Source organism: Onychostruthus taczanowskii, unplaced genomic scaffold, assembly GCF_017590055.1.
Source record: "Onychostruthus taczanowskii isolate IOZ18803 unplaced genomic scaffold, ASM1759005v1 scaffold7, whole genome shotgun sequence".
Classification (NCBI taxonomy): domain Eukaryota; kingdom Metazoa; phylum Chordata; class Aves; order Passeriformes; family Passeridae; genus Onychostruthus; species Onychostruthus taczanowskii.
The window spans coordinates 1664313-1689954 of NW_024504786.1; the positions used below are offsets into that span (position 1 = coordinate 1664313).

At 45.4% G+C, this 25642-nt stretch overlaps 1 protein-coding gene across 13 annotated transcripts in view; it reads right to left on the minus strand.

The window, feature by feature from the left end:
- Positions 1-24193, minus strand: part of NFIA (nuclear factor I A) — a 250410-nt gene extending 226217 nt beyond the window's left edge. For all 13 annotated transcript variants that reach the window (XM_041421921.1, XM_041421917.1, XM_041421911.1 and 10 more), the window contains exons 1-2: positions 23796-24193; positions 17805-18336 (exon numbers count right to left, since the gene is read on the minus strand). In XM_041421921.1, coding sequence (XP_041277855.1) covers positions 17805-18336; positions 23796-23822 — 559 coding nt within the window. In that variant the 5' untranslated portion in view covers positions 23823-24193. The remainder of the gene's footprint in view (positions 1-17804; positions 18337-23795) is intronic.
- Between the last annotated feature and the right edge of the window lie 1449 nt (positions 24194-25642).

Sequence of the window (25642 nt, forward strand, 5' to 3'; positions counted from 1 at the left end):
ATTTTGATTGCAAAGTGAAAACTCATCTCTTTATTTTGGACAAATAGGGTTAAGCTTCTTAAGCAATTCTTTGTTGTTTTGACTTCAACAATTTATGCAAATGAGATGTTAATTAGGGTAATTGTAACTTAAATTATGCTTGTGTAAACCTCTCCATTGGTAGGAAAGTGTGGGAATCCAGACAACTGGTATTTAAAGCAGCTGTACTAACTCACTTCTGAAAGCAAAGCATACCAAGATCACTTTCATGTCTTTACAATTTGTTTTTATGAGGTGATAACATTTTTACAAATACCATCATTTTTGCTTTTTTATATTGTAAGTGACAGTCTGACATTTTACAACTGGCTTATTGAAAACAAGAATTGAGCACTCTCGCTGTAACGGACATTAACTGCTCAATAGAGATTCACATGCTAATGAGGTGAGAGGGGCTCCAGAAAGTTTTGATAAATGCGACACACACTCTAACTAGCAGTGAATGTGAGTTGACAAAGAACATCTACACCAGGGTTCAATAAAATGTAACCCTTTAAATTAATCATACTGGCAGTATTTAATAGAATGCACAACAATCTCTTTTCTGATGGCTATAAAGCAGAAGAAATGCAAAGTCTCGACAAATGAAAGTTCCCACATTTCCCTCTTCACACTGCTACTTCCATTCGAACTCCGACAATTGGTAAAAAAAGGTAGTTACTGTAAATAACAAAGTAGGAGGTTTAATTGTTTCCTTCTTTTAAAGCAGGATGCTTTTCTTCACATTTATTTGTCTGGATTCTATTGAGCAAATACCCCGACTCGAAAGATTGATCATAAAAAGCATCACCGGTTGCACTCGGAAGGAAGTTTAAGGATACCGTCGGAAGGAAGTTTAAGGATACCATACAGCAAAGAGAGGCTTAAATGACCAGCTTTCTGCCGGGCCTTTTTTCAGCCCAACTTGGCAATTTTTTTTTCTTTCACTAAATATAGCTTGAAGAAAAATACGCCACAGCGGTTAATCAGAAGCAGAAAGCGAAGTTCAGAGGCTTCGTTCACACCGAACTCCCCAGACTTTGCTGAGAATTGCTCCAGCGAGAGGCAAAGCTGGAACTTGAGCGCCAGCATCCAAGCAGAGGAGGCAGAAAATTCTTCATCCCAGTTGTCTTATGAGTTTAATTTTTATTTTTGTGTCCTGCCAGTTCTGGCCCAATGACACGAACCATTACACGTGAGCTTGCACGATCTCAGGAAATAAAACTATTGGAAGGCCGATCGCCCTCACACATTACAGTAAGGCGTTATTTCTTCCTAAAGTGACAATCCTTAATACCCTTTTTGGGTTTAGCCCGTTTTAATCTTGGCAGGAAGTGTAAATCTGTGCACTCAGCAGCATCACAGCCTTGCTGGCTGTCAAAATTTTGCCTCCGCCAATGCTTGAGAGGTATTCTTGTCATTTCACTGGGGTAGGAGACTTCTCTGTCTGACATACAAGATCTCCCCAAGTAGTACAACTTGCCAAAATGCTGGCACACATACCCTGCTCACTGCCTTTCGTTTTGGTAACTCAGACTTGCTCTCTCAGCAGCTGCTTGAGGGCTCTATGCAACACAAGGAGAGAAAGAAAAGGAAAATATCCACGAATGAACCCAGAACAAAACCCTCCACCCATCTCCCCATCGGCTTTGGACTTTATGAGCTCACTCCAACATATGCTGAAGTGCTCGGGCCATGAGCCTGCGTAGCCCAACACGTGGCTGTGCTCCCCGAGAGGCGTCGGCGCTGCTCAGCTCCGCTCCGCACAGAAATGGTGAGCCTGGAAACGCAAGCGAGCGGAGGAAGGCATGCTGCAGCTCCGGAATGGCCATTTAGCCAAATTGCATACCTGTGCTGTGTCAGCTATATGGTAGATTCATCTCATTCCATTGGTCTAATGGATAGCAATTGAATTTAATTAGCAAAACTACTTTGACTTAGTCTCATACTGTGCTGAATGTAATGAAATCTTTCTCCTCTCTCTCTCTCTCTCCTCTTTTTTTTCCCCTCAAATAAAGAATGTCCTTAACTGCATTCCACCGTTAGAATATTAAAAGCTATATATGTTACTCTTAAGGACAGACTACAGCCATCCCCTTTCACAGGCTTTAGATTTAGTTATTGTATTACATAACATAAAATAATTAAAAAGATACTTCGATAGTTACACACAGTATAAATTCAATTACCGCGATGTCTCCATTAAAAGCACTTTTATAGTATGAATAAAATGCAAATCCTCTTTAGAGATCGATACCAGAAACATAATTCTATGCTTCATCCTGAGAAGGAAGTTAGCCTTAATAAATCATCCTCTTAAGATTAAAAAAAGAAAAACATTTCAAAGACATGTATTTGAAGGCAATTCTCTAAAGCAGACATCCTGGTCTTATTTCTGCTGGATTAATTTTTCAGCAGTTAGGTTCACGGGCTGCGCCTCCTGCTTCCATAGAGCCCCTGCCAAGGAGAAGGATGTCGAGGAGAAGAAAAGCCCCGGCCACGCGCGCTGGCGCCGCGGCTCTGCCGGGATTTATTGAAACTCCCCACATCCAGCTGCGAGAACTTTGCAGCAACTTGCCCCCCTCCCAAAATAAAAGTGTAAAGCAATTCCTCCAGATGAGTTCGGAGGGAATGTTCCTACCAAGCCTAACTTTTGCCTGGCTGGGCACAGTGAGACAAGTTCCTATGATTGATTATCGTGGTATCTCTGGATCTCTGACTTTGAACCATAACCTTTTTTGCGCACAATGACAGTTGGGACCTACCATTTGCCATCTGTAGAGATGGTGGGGGAGAAAAGGACTTAGCTTACATTAATCAACCAATTAAGAACAGACTTAAACAAAACACTAAAGCATAATAAAAACCTGACTGCTTAATAGCTTTCTACTCTTAATAGTTGCCTTCCTGTAGTCTGCTGATGGGAGTAGCATCACTCTCCCCAGTCGGGGACAGGGCTCTGGGTCTGGGTGCTACCTGATCTCAAATGGAGCTGAGGGTCCTCTGTGCTGAGCAAGACCAAGATCCCTACAGCAAAAGAAAAATAAAAACCAGAAAAGTTTGGAAACATAAGTTGTAAATCACAGCCATACAATGTATCTGGACTCTCCCATCAACTGTGACTATTAGAGAATTGTTTTAGTGAGTGCAAAATTAGCAACTAATCTAAGACACAAATCACTGCTTCAGGAAGAATTAACCCTTTTTTTCAAAGCTTGGGCAGTATCCAGGGACCCCAGATATTTTGTCACTGCCCTCTCTCTCCTTGTGGCTAGCAGCACATCCCGAAGGAGAGACTGAAACAGCAGTTGAATAACGGGGAGTGGACTCTGCACTCAGCTGATCCGATGAGGCTCTGGAGGGAGGAGAAACAGAACCCAGTCCCAACAGCTCAGAGCCTAATTCTGCTCTTAGGTTAAACCACTCTTGTGCAAGATGGCAGAGAAATCTGGCTTTTTGCTGGGGGGGTTAAGCAGACACCTTGTGCAATACACGCTCTGCACTGCGGCAAAGGAGAGAGACCTCCACGTTTCTTGTTTGCATCTGCAGCTGATGAGGTTGCATGGCCAAGACTAATAAACTTGGACCAGTATCACCAAGAGGCACCACAGCAGCATCTTGAACAGCTGCTTGTTTCTGTTGCCTCTGGGTACCCACCAGTGCAGCTCTTAGGAGACCTGTTTGATTGTCTACTTAGTGAAGCTCTAGGAGACCATGCGTTCTCACTGATAAAAAATAGCACATTTATTGAAAGGAAAAATCTCTAAATCCAGGCATTTCATACATGCCTGGATATTTCTAAATCATCCCTCCACTGCATCCTGCAAATGTAGCAGAGTGTGTTCTTGGTAAAAGAGATGAAGTGTATTTATGTCAAGGTGTACAAAAACCCCTTAAATGACTCAAGATTCGAGCAGCCAAGAAAATGTACAGTGTTACTGCAATGAACATGTTTTTCTGATATTGAATAACCGAAATTTGGAACAAATTTGCAGAGGTTGGCCAAGATGGTCTCTCCATCCTCGTGCTTTACGTCTCTTTGTCTATTGTTCTTTTTAATATATTGCATCTGTAAAAAAAAATTGCAACCTACTTTATACAATTACTATACTGAAGTCCTAAGCAATCTATCAAGTTGTCATACATTTTCTTCACATTAAACCTTTTTAAAATCTTTCCTTTTTTCTACATTTCAAGAAAATGCAGAAGAATATTGGCTTGGTCCAAAAGGCAGCACAGTGAAACATGTCGTTCATCAAATCCGGTAACAAGAGGAGTTTGTGATACTGTGTCAGGAGAAGAAATAATCCCCAAAGTGGCATGCTGAAGTTTTGGAAGGTTTGTAAATCAAGAAAATTCAGACCATCAATAAACCTGCAATCAACGAAAAAAAACTGGAAAAATTCCATGTAAGCTGGTTCTGGTTACGGCGGTTTGGTGAACTCCCTTTTCGCGGCACTTCAAGCCCCCTGAGAAAGGGATCTGAGGTTGCCGCTGGTCTGTGTCCCCTGAGGGAGGGACAATGACATGGCCGGGGCTCATGGGGCGGCCGGACACCCGTCTGGGCCATGGAAAAGCACGGCGTTACCAAAGACTATTTATTATTAAGGAAAATGCTTTCATCTGTTGATGGCACCCAGAAACAATGAGCAGGAACACGAAACAACGGGTGGGTGAGAGGGAAGGCGAAGGGAAACCGGGAATTATTTTCAGCTGGAAACTGGATGAGATGCTGGGAGGAGGGGGATTATTTTGCCCGTTAGTTTAAAAACTCTCCATGCTGGGGTTTGCAGCATTTGAGTGACCATCTCCACAGCAGTGTGCAGAAATGGAGATATTGCCTTAATGTCCATCCTTGATAAATAAGCTCCATAAGGGACGGGATAAAGCTCTAAGGATGGGAAGACGATGATCCCTCGCCGAAGAACTACAGGGAAAAATTTTACCTCCAACTCTTCCTCTATCCCTCCTCCCTTTATTGCCTACTTCAAAAGAGAGTCCCTGCAATCCCCTGGGAGCCTCAGCAACTTCCAGATACCACGGCTGGGCACTCATCACTGGGTGCCAACACCTTTGGGATTGTAAGATAATATAAAGTAAAGGCAAAATGTCAAGTGCTTTGCCTTCCATGGTTTTGAAATGCCAAAACCTCCATCCCTGAACCCAGCTCGCGCCGTCGGTCCCACTTCTTGCAAAACAAAGAAATCTGTTTAGGCTCCAGGAAATCCCACGTGTTACCGTACTAATTTGAGCCCTACTGCATTTGTGGTATTGTCAGGTCTTTATAGGACGATCCCATGCCCATTCCCAATGTAGGAAAAACCCGTGTGCTTAATTATCTTCTTTAATAATTCCATGGTATGTGATTTATTAAACAGGCTCCTTATTTGTAAACAAAATCAGAGGCACAAATGTGCGGCGATAGTCGCACTTCCTGGCGAAATAAGAGGCAGACAAAGAGCCCTAATGATGCACCAAAAATGCTCACCAAAAGTGTACTCTTTAAAAAGATCACCAATTTAATGCTTTTTGTATTTCATTTATCAGCCATGTAGTCATCATTCCCCTCCCTACCACCATCTGTACACACTTTCCCAATAGACCATCACAGCTGTCCCGTTTCTCACACAAACAGTACCTTTTATATGCTTCCCAACTGTTTTTAATAACTGTTCTGTGCACAGCACTGTACTTCCTTTGTTTTCTTTTTTTTCCGCCCTTTTTTTAAAAAATATGAAAAAGAGAGATATAAGCCAAACAAACAGGTCATCGTCACAATCAGTGAAGGAAGGCAATTAAAATGTTAAAAGCTTCCATGGCCACTGACCCGTCCTCGAACTGTGCCAGTAGCCCCAGCACAGAGCTGGAAAGTTCCCTGGAGAAGTTGCTAAGGTAGACAACACTTGTTAAAAAAACCATGCACATGAGCAAGACTGAGAAATCCCTCACTCTTTTTAATGAGGAAATATTATTAATATTAAATACTGTTTCTGCAACCAGAGAAAGTTTTTTGAGGCTTTCTAAGTCCATTTATCAGCTCAAGGCATCGCTGCCCTGTATTTTAGAACCGTGTGGACAGAAGTGTCCCATTTTCTTTCCAAACTCTGACTCATTTAACTCTTTCCAAATGCCCTGTGTATTCTGACTTTGCATCACGGGTGCTCCTGCCTTCCCTTCAGCCGCCCCTGGAACTGCCAGAGCCCCAAACTGGGATGAAGTGCACAAACTCATGATGGAGGCACCGTGCAGCCAAGGTAACTCAGCCCCAAGCCTGGGCAAACAAAGCCGCTTGCAAAAGGCAAACTGGGAAGAGATCCAGCCAGGAATGGGAAGAAAAACAACAATTCCATAGTGATCCATCTCATGGAAACCTACCCTACCAACAGGACACTCAGGAATGAAAATTCCCTATAGTTGCTTTTGTCCAGGGCCATGTCCACAGCAAATTTCAGCAGGCTGCAGGGAGATAGGAGCATGCAAACATTCCCTCCCTCGGCACCGTACAGGACCACAGCAGGTAACCCAGCCCTGGAATGGGACAGGGACACTGCTCATACCATCCTCATCCTCCAGACAGAGAGCTTCACACCCTGGGGCTGCTCACTGTGAGACACACCTCACTCTTCTAGGGGAGAGTTTATTACTAAAGACCACGCACATGGAGAACAACTGGTCCGCTCAGTTCTCACCATGATTTTGCCCTCCAGCTTTTGACTGAAAAAGAAACAATGTCCATGTTTAAAGTGCAAGTTGAACAAATTATTTTGCCTAGAAATCACCCTCATATATCTAGGTTAGAAAGAAGAGACACCTTGAAGATGCATTTCTGAGACACAAGCGTGCACCCCCAAACAGCACCGAGCTTCGTGGTTGGGTGTTTGTAACGGCATCTGCCTGGGAAGAATCTAAATCAGAACTGTTGAAGGTGATATCGTTCTCTAAGAAAAAGAAAAAAAAATATCCTGACCACAAAAATCCCACTCTTAACTGATTACTGTGTGTTTTTCCCAACTTTTCCAGAAATACCCAACCTCCGCCCGCCGCAAGGGTTTGGCTGCTACCGAGGCTGGTGCTGCCCCAGCCAGGCAAACTGCTTGTGAAACTTTCACATGAAATTATGCAGGACTTGCTTTTTAGATAAGCAACAACTACTTTTCTCTTTTTAACACAAAACCCGAATGTAAATAGGTTTGTTGGCTATTTTTAATGAAGTCCTTGTGGCATCAAGAAAAGTCCTCATCACCACACAATAAAAGCATTGCAGTGGCTATCCTCCCTAAAAGCATCCCAACAATAGCTGGGCTTGAGAAAAGCATCCCAATACAAAGAATTCATTCTTCTGATTTACTTGAAACTACTTGGCCTCAAAAGAAAAAAAACAAAAACAACCAAACCTGAATTAAATTTAAATTTTACCCTATGTTTCCAGCATCACTCGGGGATTTGGCCATTTTCTTCTATATCAAATTAAAACCTTATTGGGTAAAAAGATCAGACAAATTTCAAGTGAATACCCTTAGGATGAAATCTGTTTGACAATGTATTTTTGCTTTAAAATCTTCAAAGTGAGTGTTTATCTTGACAATAAATGTAGCAACTATCTAACTTGTCTTTTGATACCCTTACAGGAGTGAATCCCTGTTCGTTCAGTGCGTTACAAGGTATTTTAAACACAAAAATGGTGATTTAACCAGACACGATGTTTATTACAAAGCTCAGGCAGCTCATTATCTGTCCCTCATGCACAAGATTAAAGTGGTAGATGCAGAAAAACACAGCATGAAAGAGGCTGTCCCAACACTTTTCATTTAGTTCTTCACCCCTTGTTTCTCCTGAAGCCTTCGGTACACTGTGCACAGAGCCGAAAACTTTCCCTTTGCCAGGGGCTTTCCAGAATTTAGCTGTAAGGAGATGCCTCCCTATAAAATACTCCTCACGAGTTTGTAAATGCATTTTGCAACCTAACAATCCATGCACGGTGGATTTCCTGGGCTGAAGAGCACTCCTGCTTTCCCATTGTGCGCTACTTAGAATGATGGAACCGTTTGGGTTGGAAAAAATCTTTAAGAACACCGAATCCAACTGTACTGAAAGCAGGGTGACAGCGGCCAGGATGAGAAGAGAGACGTACAGCACAGAGGACAGTGCAGAACAGGTTTAGAGTTTGTTTAGATACTTATGCTATGGCCACATCATGGATACGACAAATGGATTAAACCAAGGAGCAGAAACAACACTGGCTACCGCTCTGTGACCAGGGCTTGGTGACATGGTGGTAGGTGTGGAGGATATGCTGTCACCTGCAGCTCTCATGGGTAAATGCCATGCTGGTTTTACACCTGTGGAAGGTGTGTTCCACCCCTCTGGGCACCTCTCTGTGCCAACATCCAGCTCCCCAGTCACAGCAAGAGCTGGGGACGGACATAACCTCCCCATGCACCAGGTGAGATGGGAAGGAGAAATCCACTGAGCAGTCCCCCTACATAACACCAGGGGCTTCCCACTGCACCCTGAGGGTGTCCTGCTGGAGGAGACCTCAGCGATACACCCTCCTGTGATGCTTTTAAACCACCTTTTTACATCATCCAAAAATCCAGAGCACCAGCAAGTTTTCTCTCATTGACCAAACAACCACCAGGTACCGCACTCACCAGCACAGCCTGTTCACCTGGCCAAATAACCCCACTTTGGATACCTACCAACCCCACGGTAATTTTTTGCTTTACTACAGATATATCTTACCCCAAAACATGAACAAGCTGAAACATCCAATCATGTTCTGGCACGCATGCCAAAAAAAAAAGCCCATGGCAACAAAGACGACAGCTTGCCAATGGCAGCTGCTGCACGCACACACAAAATTAAACTATATTCTTCTGAAAAGGGATATTATTATGGCATTTGTTTCCCCCCACCCTCACCCATTCCCTCCCAAAATAAAGGGGGAAATATCAACACATCTTAAACATTAGGAGAGATGGATTTGGGGAAAAAAAAAAAAAAGGCATGGATGGAGAATTTAGGGTTTAATAGGAGATCCAATTGGGATTGGATCCATTGAATGCATGGAGCCACCCTGAAATACTGGCTCACATACGGGAGTTGTATGGCATGAGCAAGTAAAACATAATTTAGAAGGCCTGAGGATGCTGAATTGCCTCAAGTTTAGTCAAGCCATCCCTTGGTTACAACACAAATCTGCAAACACTCTTGTGTGCATTGAAGAGAAGCTGATGACACCCATCCCTGCCTCCTTCCCCCTGGTGTGGACCTGCCGAGTGCCTCCCGAGCTGCGATGCAATGCACAAGGGAGCCGTCTCCTCGCTGTGAAGATAAATGTCATATTGGACCTCTGACATCATGTATTCTCCAAGTAATTATTTTTGATATCATAAGAGTTGTACAGGGTGCACAATAAAATTAAAAAGTAGAAAGCAAGGTTAATAAGATTATCGTGTTGGTATAATAGGTAATGCATTTTGCAGTATATCCTTAAATCTGCCCTCTCCAAGCATAATTAAATAACTGTGATTTATATTTTAAAGGAACGCAGACAGGGTAATTTTTTGCTTTACTACAGATATATCTTACCCCAAAACATGAACAAGCTGAAACATCCAATCATGTTCTGGCACGCATGCCAAAAAAAAAAGCCCATGGCAACAAAGACGACAGCTTGCCAATGGCAGCTGCTGCACGCACACACAAAATTAAACTATATTCTTCTGAAAAGGGATATTATTATGGCATTTGTTTCCCCCCACCCTCACCCATTCCCTCCCAAAATAAAGGGGGAAATATCAACACATCTTAAACATTAGGAGAGATGGATTTGGGGAAAAAAAAAAAAAAGGCATGGATGGAGAATTTAGGGTTTAACAGGAGATCCAATTGGGATTGGGGCTGAATGCATGGAGCCACCCTGAAATATTGGCTCACATATGAGAGTTGTATGGCATGAGCAAGTAAAACATAATTTAGAAGGCCTGAGGATGCTGAATTGCCTCAAGATTAGTCAAGCCATCCCTTGGATACAACACAAATCTGCAAACACTCTTGTGTGCATTGAAGAGAAGCTGATGACACCCATCCCTGCCTCCTTCCCCCTGGTGTGGACCTGCCGAGTGCCTCCCGAGCTGCGATGCAATGCACAAGGGAGCCGTCTCCTCGCTGTGAAGATAAATGTCATATTGGACCTCTGACATCATGTATTCTCCAAGTAATTATTTTTGATATCATAAGAGTTGTACAGGGTGCACAATAAAATTAAAAAGTAGAAAGCAAGGTTAATAAGATTATCGTGTTGGTATAATAGGTAATGCATTTTGCAGTATATCCTTAAATCTGCCCTCTCCAAGCATAATTAAATAACTGTGATTTATATTTTAAAGGAACGCAGACAGGCCGTGTATCCTCCTACCCACATATGCTAATTACTTTCAGCCCCTAAAAATCACACAGTTGTTTGCAGCTTTTTAATCCTCATGTGTAAATAATCCGACTCAGGTCCAAGTTATGAACAATAAAGTCCAGGAAACTTTTAGAAGAGCTTGTCATTAAACCCGTCTTGATTTTATCTCACTGATCTAATGGCACTGATGTGTGCCGATACCCGCGGGAAGGAGGAACGATTCCCCCCGGCCTTCGCGCCGTGACACCGGGACAGCACTCGGACTGGGAGGGTGGATATTAATGGAGAACAGATCAACACCCTTCAGGAGGAGCCAATGGATGTACAAGCCCAGGATACCCCACCTGGGTCTTGCCGTGGGTCTGGGTGTACCGCGGTGGCACCAGGATCGCGGGCGACACGAGCCCACACGCTTCGCTCTAGGCCGAACTCAACCGCGCCGCTCTCCATTTTGACTCGCACGTGAGAGCCTGGCACACAAAATGGAGGCCCTCGTGTGTTTTACAGGCAGCGGCTACGAATCCAGCCTAAATCCACCCGCTCTATGTGCCACATCCTGCTCCTACACCCCGAGCCACGATGGTGCCACACACAGGGCTGAGCTTGGGTGTCTTACATCCACCCCTGGGGTAGGGACATGGGGCAATGGTAGCTAGAAACATTTAATATATATATAAATACTCTGTTTTCTCTTTGAAATTAATCACACTGTGATGATGGGTTCGTCCAGGCGCTGCCCTTGCAATTTGGGATAAAATGCTGCAAGCCCCAGATGAACTTGCTGGGATAAAACTGCCCTACACATCTGAGGCACCACGACCCAGGTGTTGATTTCAGTCACAGTTTTTGGTGGCTCCCATAATGCAGGAGAGAATTAACAACAACCAGAGACATGGTTGCACCACATGAATGGGAAAGCCAAAGCGATTAAAATGAATTTTAGTCCACCAACAAAGCTTATCTACCACAAGCCCTCACTGGCATAAGGAAATGTCCGGGTCGGCTGCTGTTAGGAGGCTAAAATAATTTCCCCTGAATTTACAGCCTGTAATTTAATCATCAGCTCCAGCCCTTGTCTGTGAGGAGAGGAGCAGGGGCAGAGCCAGATCCATGGCTTCCAGTGAGGATGCCCCAAATTCATTTTGCTGTGGACAGTCCCCAAGGCCTGGAGGGTCCCACATAAGTGCAGGCTTTTGGGGAGGGGTTGAGGCGTTTTGGAGCAGCGGGTTGGAATTTGTTTGCTGGTTGTAAAAACCTCACCAGTGCCTGAACCAGAAGCATCAGGGGGAGGAGGAGGAGGAGCTGTGAAGAAGCTCAGGGCACAGAAAGCAAGGGATGCCCTTTCCTTTACATGCAAATGGGGAGAAAATACATAATTGTAATAATAAATAGCGGGTTTTATGAACAATTAGGATTCCGCTGTCTCTTTGAAGGGTTTGAAAAGCTGACACGATGTTTTGGGTTCTCCAGATTCAGCTTTGAGGCCTCAACCAAGAGAAACATTCAGCCCCGCTGTGTACAGCAGTGACCACAACAAAGATTGTGGTTTCTCCCACACTCGCCTTAAATAGATCTAAATTAATGCTATTCATCATTGGGTGGAAAAGAAGGGAAATATAAAAGTGCAGTTGCTTGTAGAAAAGCCAGAAGCATTGGGCAACTTTCTTACCACTCACAAGCTTCTCCTGCTTCTGCACCTCGAAGCAAGGAGGCATGGAAATAACACACCCTTATACTGTGCAAACCCATCACCTGGAAAACATCCTGGGCATATGAAATACGCCTTTATCCCGTGTTTATTTGTTGTTGCTGTTGTTGTTGTTGGAGAAAGGGAAAAGCTAAACCACATGACTGAACTCCTGCCAGGGGTTCGTGATAGAGCAGGCCGTCCCGAGTGCCGCACCAGTTAGTATCTGAATTATCACGGATACTCACCGGCTCAGTTACACCCGCACAGGGAGAGCAGTTGTCCCACCTAAATCCTGCTCCTGTCAGCTCCCACCCTGCTCGTGGCTGCAGCGAGCAGCCAGTCCCTCTCCCCAAAGAGGAGATCATCCAAAGATGGGGATATCTCTCTGCGCCACGCGGGGTGTGTAGTTTGCTCTGTCTCATGCGTGCCCACGATAGGTGGGTGCATGAAATTTGGGGTGTTGAGGAGCTGCGGCTGTCCTCTCCTCACCTCTCCTGACTGAGATAGAGACCCAGGCTCCCACCACTGACTTTTTATGGGTACTTTTTGTAATGCTAAAACAACACAAAATCTGCTTTCTCCCTTTATTCCTTGAGGGCAGAAATACTGTGAGATGTCTTAGTGTCACTTTTTTTTCTTTAAAGCTACAGATGTCTCACTTTGGCAAAAAATAATGGAGCAGAAAAACAACTCTATCAGCCCACATACACTAAAATCTCAGCTGACCGTTGATCTGCTCGGGTTCTCCTGGGCATGCATTGGGAGCCCTGTGCAGGGAGCAGGTGTGAGATACCTGCTGCGAAGCTGCCTGAAGTGATTTTTTGGTAAGAGTAAATGCAATCTCTCTGCAGAAAAAAACTTTAAGGACTGTTTTGGATATAGACTGGAACAGCCATGAGCTGGAATTAGGTTTTCCAAAGCATTATAGGTGGAGGGAGTGTCATGGGTGTTTAAAAGTCTTCAGATAGGCGTAAAAATGACATATACATTACGCATTATCTCCACAAAACAAACACCATTTGAAATGTGCCCCTTTTTAGCTACCATTATGATCTGTCTAAAGAGCATTTTGGTTGAAACTTGGGAGGAAAGAAGAAGAAGAAAAAAAAAAAAAAGCCCACTGATCTTACACCTGCTCTTTAGCAGTGGGAAGTAGGTTCTCAATCTGTTAACATGACCATCTGGCCAATCTGCATATCACGGCTATCTGGATTACCGTACGATGGAATGACAATAACGTAGCCAAAACAAAAGTAAAACGCATCAAAAACTAACAGCAGCGCAAGCCCTTTTGATTTCAAATTAAATAATAAATGTGGTATCAGAGAAGAGCGAGAAAGTCAGCTAAATAATTAAAAATGAGCCTTCGCTCCGGCATAATTAAGTAAACAATATGGTGTGTGTTTCTGTATGCGCCAGCAATAGTTTCCACCGTCGAACGCTCCACTTTTGCAGAGCAGTGATCAGGAGTTCAAGGCGCTGCGACAGCTCTTTCAGTGACGTACGGTATTGTCAGGACACCTCTGCCACCCCTGCGACACCCGGCCCGGCTGCGGCTATTAACAGGATTAATGCAGCAACAATCAATACCAATTGTACTAAAAGATTACAGCGCAAAGCCTTGGGTACCTCTCGGACCCCCCGAAACCTCCACGGGTACAGGAGGGCTTCTGCATTAACCCATCTTTGGGTTATTCCCATCGATGCCTCTTTATGGTCGTCCAAGGAGAATATTTTAAGTCTGTTGATGGGAACATAAAATGGGTCGAGCTTAAAGTTCAAGGTCATGTGCTACATACCACTGCCCAGCAATTAGCCACGGAGCACATCTAGAAGTTAAGTAAATTTTCAGACGCAAAAATTAAGGCTGAGTTCTGGCACCTTCGCTGCCTTCGAGTCTAAACGTGAACAGAAAAATGAGCTTACGTAAATAAAACCTAGCCCCGGATTTTTTCTTAAATTTGGGATTTTTAAATGTCCTTCTGAAAGATTAAAAGATTTTCTCTGCCACAAATACCTCGCGAGTTTAATACTCGCCCGAAGCGCATAACGATGGCCGGCCAAAAAAATAAACCGGGCATTGCAGCATCGCCTCCTGGCCAACCATCCCGCTTCGGCCACTGGAGAAGTCTCTAAAAACTGTGACCTCTCAGAAAATTTAACTACTTCTATTGCGATTCTATTCTCCAATCTGACCACATTAGCAGGAGGAACTCCAAAGCAGTAAAAAACTCCAGAAAGTTCTCGGTTGAGTGCCTACTAATGAACAAAGGTTAACTTTATCTAAAAGGTCAAATGCCTGGTGGCTAAGGTTGTGACCTTAACAACTTAAATTGTGACCTTGCCACGTGCCTAGTATATTGTAGATTCTGATACAGATCATCTGGTAAAGGACCGGTCATAAATTAGCTTTACTGTTCGACTCCCACAAAGAAAACGGTTTGCCACAATGGTTTCCAACTTGTCATTTGATACAAGAGCAGAATAAGTGAAAACTAAAAAGCAAACCCAAGTTCAGGGTATGAAAATGCCGCCTGCTTTTAGTTAAGCAGATTAGAAACTGCAAACTGAGAGCAATACTCTAGATTTCAATACATTTTTTGGTCAACCTCTAATTCACAAAGCACCGATCTTCCTTTCCTTTTTTTTTTTTAATTTCTTTTTTTTATCCTTTTAATGAAAATGACATGTAGTTTGCCTATTTGCATATTTTTGTTTTCTCTTTCTAGCCAGTTCTTAAAGAGAATAATTGATTTCAGTAGCTTTGTAAGAAGCACTATTTAAATCTGTGCACATGTGTTCCCTTACAGATGATAGTGCCTACTGAAGGAAAAGCGTGGATTCAAAGCAATAATTATCCTACATGTTTAGAAGGAAAGGGACATCTTGCTGCCGAAGTCATCTCGAATAAGGGCATCTTGGAACAGAATACTCCCCCCAAGAAAAGAAGACAAAAAGTAGGGGGAAAAAAAAACCCCACAAGAAAAAGAGAAGCGAGCACTATGGGTGAAAAGGTCACAATGGTTTTGGCACGTATCTTCAAGCACGTTTCGGAGTCTGTGCCTCCTGCCAATACTGGCAACTTCTCAAAACTTTTAAGGAGGTAAAAACATTGTTTAGTGTTTACAAATCTTCTGTACTATAGCAGATGCTTGTCAAATCCGCTATATGTAAGTTGACCAGCCTACCTAATATTTGCGCTGGCGACTTCCTCCTTATAAATACGTGGTCCATACATTTGGGGAGCGAGGTCTGATGGAGTTGGAGACAAAGGACCCTTAATATTTTTTTCTTTTGTAATTTTCCTGTTGCGCACCCGGCACAAGCTGCCATTACTGCGGGTCTGCGGGAACCAATGGCTGTCAACTTGGCCAATGTTCAGGTGTAACAAAGACTGCTGGGATACATCGGAGGGGGGAAAAAAACGGGAAAAAACGGGGGAAGAAAAAGAGGTAGCTCTACGCAAGGCTTTTGGTACACCTCTGCGAAGCCATATAGACCGTGACCACGCTGTGCCACCTCCCAAAAAACATCTTGTTCCCCTCCCCGCTGAGGTTTAGCAGGAATATGCCAGCACACACTCCTGCATTGAGAGCACAATGCAATGCGTGCAATCAGCAAACAACGGCCGAAAACACCGCGCGGTGCGCTCTGCACGGGCGCGCGGCTGCTCACACAAATCCCCAAATCTAACCCCAAAAACCACGCCAAGGGCTCGCGACGTGTTTCTGTGGCAAACACCAAATCTGAAGGACAATCGGTGTGATCGCTGCCTGTTGATGATGATGGTAGGAATAAATAACAGTTCGCTATCAAGGCTACTGTTTGCCACCGGCGTGCTGATAAGATGGTATATCCCTAATCGCAATATTGAACTTTCATAACGTCTGTTGCCCGACTGTTATAACAGGGAGAGGTCCCCGAAATACTCCCACCACTGGGTTTGGTCCTTTTCTCCCCATCCTACATTTCTGTGACCCTACATGCAAGCTAAGCCAAGACCGTTGGTTTCTATCAACAATTTCTGAGCTCCACGGAGGGCCTGGGAAATACAATATGGATCAGTATTTACCGCATCGTGCTATATATAAATCCAAATAATAAAAACCTGCATGCTGTAGATCAGTAAATGGACATTTATAGCTTCTATTTGGATATCAAAGCATTTTAAATTTATCAACCCACTCCAACACGCGGAGGAGGAAACTGAGGCAGACAAAAGGGATGGTCCCCTCGGGGTTGGTGATGGAACAGGAGGTGACCTGAAATGCCCCAGGCCCAAGCTCCCTTCAGTTAGCCATTTATCCATAACGCTTCCTTCATGATGGCCATAATAAAGCGCAGAGTAAATAAATAATTTTCCTCAATATTTGCCTACTTCCCTTTACACCATAAATGTACTGTATGATTTACCACCTCACACCGAAGTGCAAAGTAAATGCTGCAGCTTATCTGTAGGAAATACCATGAGGATACTCAAAAGTTATTTCCGAACAGGGATCATATCTGTAAAATCCCAGCGGCGACATTGCCTAACACAACAACCATGGCAGGGACTCAGCGCAGAAAAACTTTGGGGAAGCCGAAACTTTCTGCAGGACCCTCTGAAAGAAGTTGGCATGGGAAATGCAGGCTCCCTGGGCTGTAATTTGCTTGGTTTTCTTACCAATAAATATTTATACAGAAGTGGTTTCTACTAATGTGATTCCTCTCTCCCCTGCTCCTCTGTTTTTCCAGCCTGTCCAGCCCCTCAGCTCACAAGTCAGGATATGCTGGGGGACCCACACGTCCCGTACATGAAACATGGGGCATTGCACTTCACACACGCACATTTTTCTGCACTACAATCACTCAGGAGAACTACAATAGCGTATTATTTTACCCAGTCAACATACTACACATCCTCTGAGCACGCCGAGTCACGCCGCAGGCAGAGCATACTTTGTGTTGGAGTCTGGGATCCCAAGATTTTCATCACACGTTAAAACATCTCAGTCCCTCCTCATAAGCACAATATTGTCAAATCAGGAATTTTTTTCAAGACCTGCTTAGCTTTTAGGTGTATAAATTTTGATCTTTTAAGGGGTTTAAATGTCTCCTTTTCCCTCTAGGGTTACCCAGAGGTTTGTTTCATGCCCACTCAGACCTGATGACTAGGTTTGCTATCAAGGGACTGTCTTCTCTTTTCCCTCCAATCCTGCAGGGTTTACAGGACCTAATCCCCGTGGGGTGAGGATACCTAGTACTCCTGACCCACAGGCCTCAGGCATCTCTAGCCCTCCTGGACAACTTTGTGCATAACATATGCAAACTTTATTTAAAAAAAAAAAAATAAATTAATTAAAATCTATCTGCTTTCCCCCAAAATTAGGATAAAGGAAGCCGCGTCCGGCTGCGAGCCCTCCTCGGACAACATTTAGGATAACACCTGTGAAGGATGCCCGAAATGCTGTTAACCGCGGAAAACAAGAGCCACTTATATATGGCTGCACCTTAAAAACCCCATTTAAAAAAAAAATAAAATTAAAGTGAGGGGGGGAGTTTTGGCACCCTCCTCGCCACCCCGGGAGAGTGATAACCGGCATTCCCAGCTCCCTCCCCGGCTCATGCAGCCGCCACAGGGGCACGGCACCCGGCACGGAGATAACCGAAAAGTTGGAGAAGGTGGTAGAGAAAGGCACTTACCTGCTGCGTGCACAAAGTATGCCAAATATAAATCGAGTTCCTTAACAGAAACTCCTATATGGTGGGGCTGTACGCACAGCCCGGGGTTAGAGCACTGTGGGGACTTTACAAGGCGCTCGCCATCAGTACTTTCGAGCGGAATACCTTTAAATAAAATCACCATAACAAGGTCCAACCTCCAGACCTTATCTGCCTGGCGAAGGCAGTCAATTCTTCTCATCTTGCCCTTCTGGTCTGGATTGGAAAGAACGCAACACGGAGGCTTTTTTCCTGTGACTGTGAGAACAAAATCCTCCCGAAATTCAGGCCTGATATCTTTCCGGAGCTTTGCCAGAAGTCTGGATGCCCATTTTTGCTTTACCTCGGGTTTTTCACTTAGCAGTTCGTCCTTCACGGCTCTCTCTTCCTCTTTTGACATGCGTTTTTCATGTTTTTTGAAGTATTTTCTTTTTCGGGCTTGCAGGTTGAACCATGTGTACGCAAACGCTCGGACGTGAGGCAGAAGTGCTTCGATGAAGGGATGAAATTCATCCTGAAAAAAGTTACAGAGAAGGGTTGATGCCACCGAAACCATCAAGAAAGAGCCTTCAAAAAGAGGGCTTTTGCGGGATGGAGAGAATTAGGAGGGTGCTGATAAATTTTAAGGGCTGTGGGACCCCTTGCTAATGGACCCCAAACCCACCACTGCCACATCCCCGCTTCCCTTTCGCGCCGACCCAAAACCTCCGCTCCCGCCCCCCAAAAACAGGGTCCAACTTCAACCAAGCGCCCAGATGGAGATGGTGCAATGCTGGCACCTTTTCCCCAGTTCCCAAACCTTTTTAAAAAATTTAAAAAAAGGGCAGAATGAGTTAAAAGCCAAAAACTCCTTTGCAAGTCCACTTGCAGAGCGCGTATCTCCCTTTGCTCTCTCCCTGACCCCGCTGCTTGCAGTGTAGCCAGCATTTGCCCGCCAATTTGGCAAATCCTAAACATTTGGATGCCAATCAATGTTTGTATGGGGAAGTCTAAAGTATAGTAAAACTTTCCCTAAGATATATTTGGAAATAGCAGCCGGCAGAATAGTAAAATGCCACTATAGCTGTATATACAATTACAATGAAGGGTGGTTTTCACTCTGGTTCCTAAACAGTGAAGGGAGCGCGAGAAGTACCGCGGTCGATTTATCCCGCGAGCGCAATCATAACCAACACTAAAACCCTAGAAAAAGCAAGCCTTGCAATTTATATTTTTTTTAAAAAATTGTTTATATTTAGTAAAAAAACCCCACAAAACAAAACCCAAAAAACTTGCTATCTGAGCATATTAGGGAAAGTCAAACTCTGAGCCTTTCTATAAAATTAAAAAAAAAAAAAATCCCAAATAAACAGGAAAAATTGAAAAATGCGGTAACAGAAAACTGCAGCACAACTTGTGCAAATACACAAAGAATTATTAATTGTGTCAGACTTTCAGATATTTAAAAAGAAATGTCCTACTCGGAAAGTTAGTTTGGCCATCCGGAGACACTGCTTGCTTTGTGTAACGAGGAGTTAAAGATCACCCCTCTCCCCTGGCACAAAAAAAATCGCAATTAAAATTATGCTGACGCTAAAAAAAGGCCAGAAGACCCCTTGATTTTTTTTTTTTTTAAATAATTTTTTTTTTTTTTCTCCTCACTAAGTATTACATAAATCAGCCAAAGAGATCAAAACATATTATAATATACTGGGTTCATGCTTCTTGTTTTTTTCCTGAATAAATGAATGACCCAGCTCAAGGCTGCACATAAAAACGTATCCAGCCTATGGGCCTGATCCAGCGCTGCGTGCTGGGGACGTCCCTGCTTCCAGTTCCTCCTTTTCTCAGGATTGGGCCCTCCAGGAGGGAAAAATAAAGTAATCTCTGCAACGTTTTCCCCAGCATGGGAAAAGCCACCCGCTACCCACCCCTGTGTGAGGAAACATCGGGGATTTTTCGGATTAGCAAACTAACTTTTTTTTTCTTTAATTATCCCATGGAGTACATTTTCTACTCAAATCATTGTGGGTCATGCAAATATGGTTATTAAAACAGACATCTTACTTCTTTTCAACACTTTAATTTGCATTGTTCTTTTCAGAAATTATGAAAAATTGAGAAATCAATAGTAGAAAAATCTATCAGCAAAATCCTGTCATAATTCAAGACCTTCTGCTGACGCCCCCAAAGCCTTCATTGCACTTATTCTTAGTGGCCCCAAAATTATAGATACTTAAATCTATAGGTAGCACCATTGCATTTATTTTTATTTTAAACACAGATTGTTAAAAACTTTCCTAGCAGCACAATATATTTCATTAGAGCAGAGCGGCAGCAATCAAAGTACCATGAATGATTATTAAAATAAAAGCAGGTAAAATAAAATAAATCACTCCAGTGATTGGCACATTCCTCTTTTTTTTTTTTTTTACCCTCCTCTATGGGAAAAGATGATAGTTTCAAATTTCAATAAAGTTTAAAAAAAAAAAAAAAGATTGTTGCGAGTTTGCAGTCGGCAGATTCAAAAAGTGAGAGGAGGCACAGTCCCAGCACATGGAGCTGCTCTCACCCACCAGACACAGCTCTCACGGTGGGGGGAGGAAGGGGGGGAAAAAGAAGAAAAATATAAAAACTACAGGTCTCTACAAGCTATTAAAAATAATAAACCCTCCCTCCTGATCCCTCCTGTCCTTCCCTTTCCCCACTCAGGGAGAGTCAAGGAAAAAAGGCCTTTTGTCAAGTGGAAGTTTATCTGTGAAGGTACACAGAGCAAAGAGGCTCGACAGCCCACAGCGAGCCAGGGCAGCGCTTCCAGCCTTCCCACTTTCCAAACACGTCTTGGTACATCCTGAAATATTTTAACTTTTCTGCTTTAAGCAGCGCTTTGTCCTGCCTGATCTCATGTGCTCGGGACTTTTTTGGCTTGGCGTTGGATAACATCCAAGAGAGAGTTGCTTTAACCTGCGCTAAAGCTGATTTCTACGATGTGAACCTGAAAGGGGAGGTAAAAACAACACCCAAAAAAAACCCCAAAAAACCCCTTTATAAAAAAACACTAAACCACTTCAAAGGGAGGGGGAAAAAAAAACCAAGATGCTTTTTTGGTGCAAAGTCAGGGTCTGTGGCTGAAGTAAAAGAGAAGCACTGCTGCTCAGGCGCGAGGTGTGCACGTCCCTATTACACCCTAATGTGTCTTTTCAAAATGGTGTATGAGGAGAAAAGGTTAACGACTCATAAACAGACCAACTTTCAAAGTGTCTTGGTAAACACGCTGCTCCGGAAAATCGCACCGCTTCAATCTCGGCGCTGAGGTATTAGCAAAGTCCAAGTGGAAATAAAAGCAGCCAGGACTGATCAAACAGAACTGGGCTGGACGCGGGGACGGAGAGGGGGGGAGCAGCTTCTGCACAATACAATTTTTTATTTCAGTGGTGCTACAGCCCCCTCAAAAAACCCAAAAAGTTTTGGAAATGTGTCAGTGCAAGTGTGCTAACAGATGTGCAACTTGCCTGCAGCCTTGCTGCAAAACAGCAGGATTTTAAAGAACTGGTAGAAAAGGCAATGATCTTTCCCTTTCCACAAGTTAGCTTGAAGGGAAACTTTAAAAGTATTTGATAAAGCTGTTTGCTTTCCCCCCTCAGTGTTGGATGGGTTACCTAAAAATAAAAGACACCAGAAAGCTGGCAAAGCAATAATAAAAAGTTGGGCTTTTCTTTACTGCACTCCTCTCCGAAGTTTGAGGATACAGCTCTTCCGAGAGCTGCCTATCTCTAAGCAGTACCTAAAATTTGGGCTGCACAGTTATGTACTGTTTATCCCAAAATTCTCCTCAGCTCTCCAAAAAGGTGTTAAGAAAAACAAAACAAAAACCCTAGGACAAAAGAGCCCCAACGCCAACCCAAAGGCGCCTTCGATAATGTAATCCTGCAAAGGAGGCTTTGAAACAATGTATTTCTGCAGATCTTTTTGAAATTAACCAACTACAGCGACCCTTGCTAATATTTTTACAATCCATTTGCTTGTAAATCTATGAGGAGATGTGCATATGTTCCCCAACTATTTCCTAGCTCCTCAGCAGATATGTAAATGGAACAATGTTTGGATTTTTTCTGACAGATGACACAAAATGCTTGTGCCATTTTGGTTCCAGGGCTTGGATAAATATGCTCAGAACCAGGATTTCTGTTTGTTTTCCTTTTCTAACCCACTTTCAAGAGCTTCCCTTTAAATCTGAACCAAAACTTGACCAAAAAAAAAAAAAAGAAAAAAAAGAAAAAGAAAAAAAATCCTTCCTAAAACTTGTATCAATAAAAGCTCTTGAAACGATAAAATAGGAAATTATTTGCAATAGCTCAGGGCTCGCCCCCTTTTTCTATGGAAAAATTACAGAATCACCTAATTGATCCTTCGGAGGGAAGAGTTTGTCAGGAGGCCTCTAATCCTCCTATTACTTTTCCAAACGTGCAGCAAGAATGCCAGATTTTCCTAACGGAGTCAAAGCACATGCCTGGCTTTCTGCTTTTCTTTTGATAAATTAAAAAAAAAAAAAAAAAAAAAAAAAAAAAAAAAAAGCCGCGGGGTGAGGGGGGACGACAGGGACAGGACCCAACTGGACCAGGGAGCAACCAGCCCATGGATTTATTTTCTCTCCTTAATATGCGACTGGGCCTACTGAGCCCCAGGAGCCCCACGTGGAGATGCCAAGAGTGTCGGCGCTGCGGGCCCTGCACGGAGTGTCCGGGGGTCCCTCCTGCAGCCGCTGCGCTGACAAAAACCAGGTATTTCTCAAGAGTTGAATTAAAGGCACAAACTTTGCCCAGGCACAGCCCGGAGTTGCTGCATCCCATCCTCTGCAAACTCCCGCTGCTCACATTTTCCTCCTGCCTTTTGAGCAAGTGTACGGTTTGGAGTTTCGTGCCCCCGCCGGCCTGGTGTTTTCTCGCCAGCACCCCAAAATTTGGGGGAGGCTGGGGAAGGAGAGGGGACCGCGACTGGAGAAGGGGACGAAACTTTGAGAGCTCTTCGGGCTGCCTGGGAAGCTGCCGCCCCTCTCCCTGCAATTCCTTGCCTTTTTCTCGACGGAAAGAGCCCGGAGAGGCTTTCTCACCGGGAGAAAAAAAATATTCCAATTAAATTAATAAGAATAATGTAGTCAAAATCTCCTGCAGGAGGAAATAATCTGGGGTTTGAGTCCGCCACAAAGCATTTCCTCGTTAAACCATTATATCCTGCTAATTGAAGGGGTGTAATTCAGCGTCCTGCAGCAGCGAGCGGGGAAAAGGGGGGCCGGGGGTTCCGCGGCCGCGCAACCGGGGGGCTCCGCGGAGCGACACCCCCGCCTCCACTCCCCGCGCAGCCCCGTCCCGCCGCGAGCGGAGGGCGCAAAAGTTGCGCCGAGCGCCGCGGGGCCCGATCCGCGGGCGGGAGGGTGGCGGGGGGGACAGGCGACACGCGCGGGACAAGTTTGCGGGTGTCCGTGTGGGGGGACACGCGCACGGTCCCCCGGCTGGGGCGGCCTCCGCGGGTGCGGAGGGCGCTCCGCGCGGGGGCGGCTGCACCGCGCCGCACCGCGGGAGCGAGCCCAGGTGCGGGGGACGGTCCCTCTCTCCGTGCCCGGGGCGCTGGCGGGGAGCGGCGCAGCGGCTCCAGCGCTGCCCCGGGGCCGCGGTGCGGGGCGGTGCGAGGCGCTCCGGCGCGGGCGGCGGCATCGGCGGCATCGATCGCGGATGACCAAGCACGGCGGGGCCGTGCGGGTCGTCCCGCAGCACCGCGCCCGCGCGGCCCCCCCCGTTAATTAAAGCATTAATAAGTAGGCGCCATTAGCCATGTGCCGACACAAATGGCCGTGCGGGAAGGGGGTGGAGGGGGGGGGCGATGCGAGCGAAAGGCAACAAAGTTAGTTTCGGCGAGCGGCGGTGGTGCCCCTTCCCCGGCGCGCACGGCCGCGCACCCCCGCAGCGCCGGCCCCACCGCGCCCCGGCGGCCGCTTACCTGGGTGAGACAGAGCGGAGAATACATGACTGCTGCGGGGGGCTGCGGTTTGGAGGTGTGCGTGTGCGGGGAGAGAGGGAGAGAGAGAGGGGGAGAGAGACAGAGGGAGAGGGAGAGAGAGGAGGGGAAAAAAGAGAGAGAGAGAGGAGAGGAGGGGGAGCCCCGAGCCTGCTTCTTGCTTTCACATTTCCAACTCTGCCAAACTGCAGCCAGCGCGGAGCCGCTCCATGAGCTGAACTTTAACCCCGCCTCGACTTTCCCGCACTACGCGCTCGGCATGCCTGCCCCGCGCGCCGTTAAAGGCATAGCGCTCGCTGCGCGCCCCTCCGCCGCCCCCGCTCCGCGCCCCTCCGCTCCGCTCCGCGCCCCTCCGCTCTGCGCCGCGCACCGCCCGCCCCGCGCCCGGAGGGGGCTGCGGCGCCGCCGCCTCCCTCCGCCCCGCCGCCCCGCAGCGCGGCCAGCCGCGGAGCCGAGAGGCGAGCAGGGCTCGGCTCAAAGTTTTCCTCTTTTTTTACGGGGGGGAGGTTGTGTATTTTTCTATCATAATTGTTATTTATTTATATTATTTTTTTTTGTTTTGCTCTTCCCGGGGGCTGCGGCTCCGCTCGGCCCTTGACCATGGAAGGATGGGGCAGGGGGGTGCTGGGGGAAGCGGCGTTGCCTTCCACAACTTTCCCCATCCCCTTTGGCACTTGTCATTTTAAATCAAGCGCTTTAGAACCAAGGGTGCTTATTCCACTTTAAAAAAAACAAAGATTTTCTTCTAAAAAATAGCAACACATAAATTCATCGGCACATCGCACTCCCCCCTCTTTCTTACTTATGAAATCTAAAAGTGAAGCGCTTAAAATTAAAAATACCCCCGCGCCTCCTGACACTTCTGGAGCGCATTGTCTTGGCACCGGCAGCGTTTGGGTTTGGGGTTTGGATGCTCTCCAGCCCGCTCCTGGGGACTCGCAGGGTGTCCCGGGTGGTGTGTCCCCCCCTTTCCGCTTGGGAATAGCGTTTTCCACTGATGCCGGAGGCAGTTTAGGTGACCCCCACGTCCCTGCGCGTAGTCACAGGATTTTTTTTTGGGGGGGGGGGGGGGGCGACGACGGCGACACAGGCAGGGCAAAAAACCCCATCCATAGGGGAAAAGGAGGAAAAATCCCCTCCCGCAGCTTGTTTCGGAGGTGGAGGGGGAGTGGGTTGTGTCCCCCCACTCGTCCGTGCCGCACCGTTCCCAGCCTTTTGCGGTTTCCAGCATTATCTTTTAAGTAACTTTTGGCGCCCTTCGGGAGACTTTTGGCCGCGGGACGGCTGGTTGCGCCCTCTAGGCAGGGGCCACGGTCAAGTGCAGCCCCTTCCCAGCCGCGGACAACCCCCCTTCCCCAAAAAAAAATACGGTAGAGCGAAGCACCTTCCCCCACCCCAGAATATCTGAGCGCTAAACGGGTGGGCGCGCAAGTTATCCTCATTTTTCCCAACTCAGCGTTTTGCTAAGCATGCTTTAAAAAAATAAATAAATTTTTAAACGTGGAGGTTTTTTTAAAATAAAATGCTTTTTTTTTTTCTTTCTTCTTCTCTCCTCCCCTTTTTTGGTTTTTTTTTAAATAAAATGCTTTTTTTTTTTTTTTTTTTTTTTTTTTTTTTCCTCCCCCTTTTTTTTTTTTTTTTTTGGGTGCTAAATCCGGAGGTTTCCGAGGCTCCGGCCCCGCCAGCGGCCCCGTCCCCGCAGGGCGCCGCCAACTTCGGCGGAAAAGGCAAAAAAAAAAAAAAAAAAAAAAAAAAAAAAAGGAAAAAAAAAAAAAAAAAAAAAAAAAAAAAAAGGAGGGAAAAAAAAATAAAAAGAGGAGAGAGGGAAA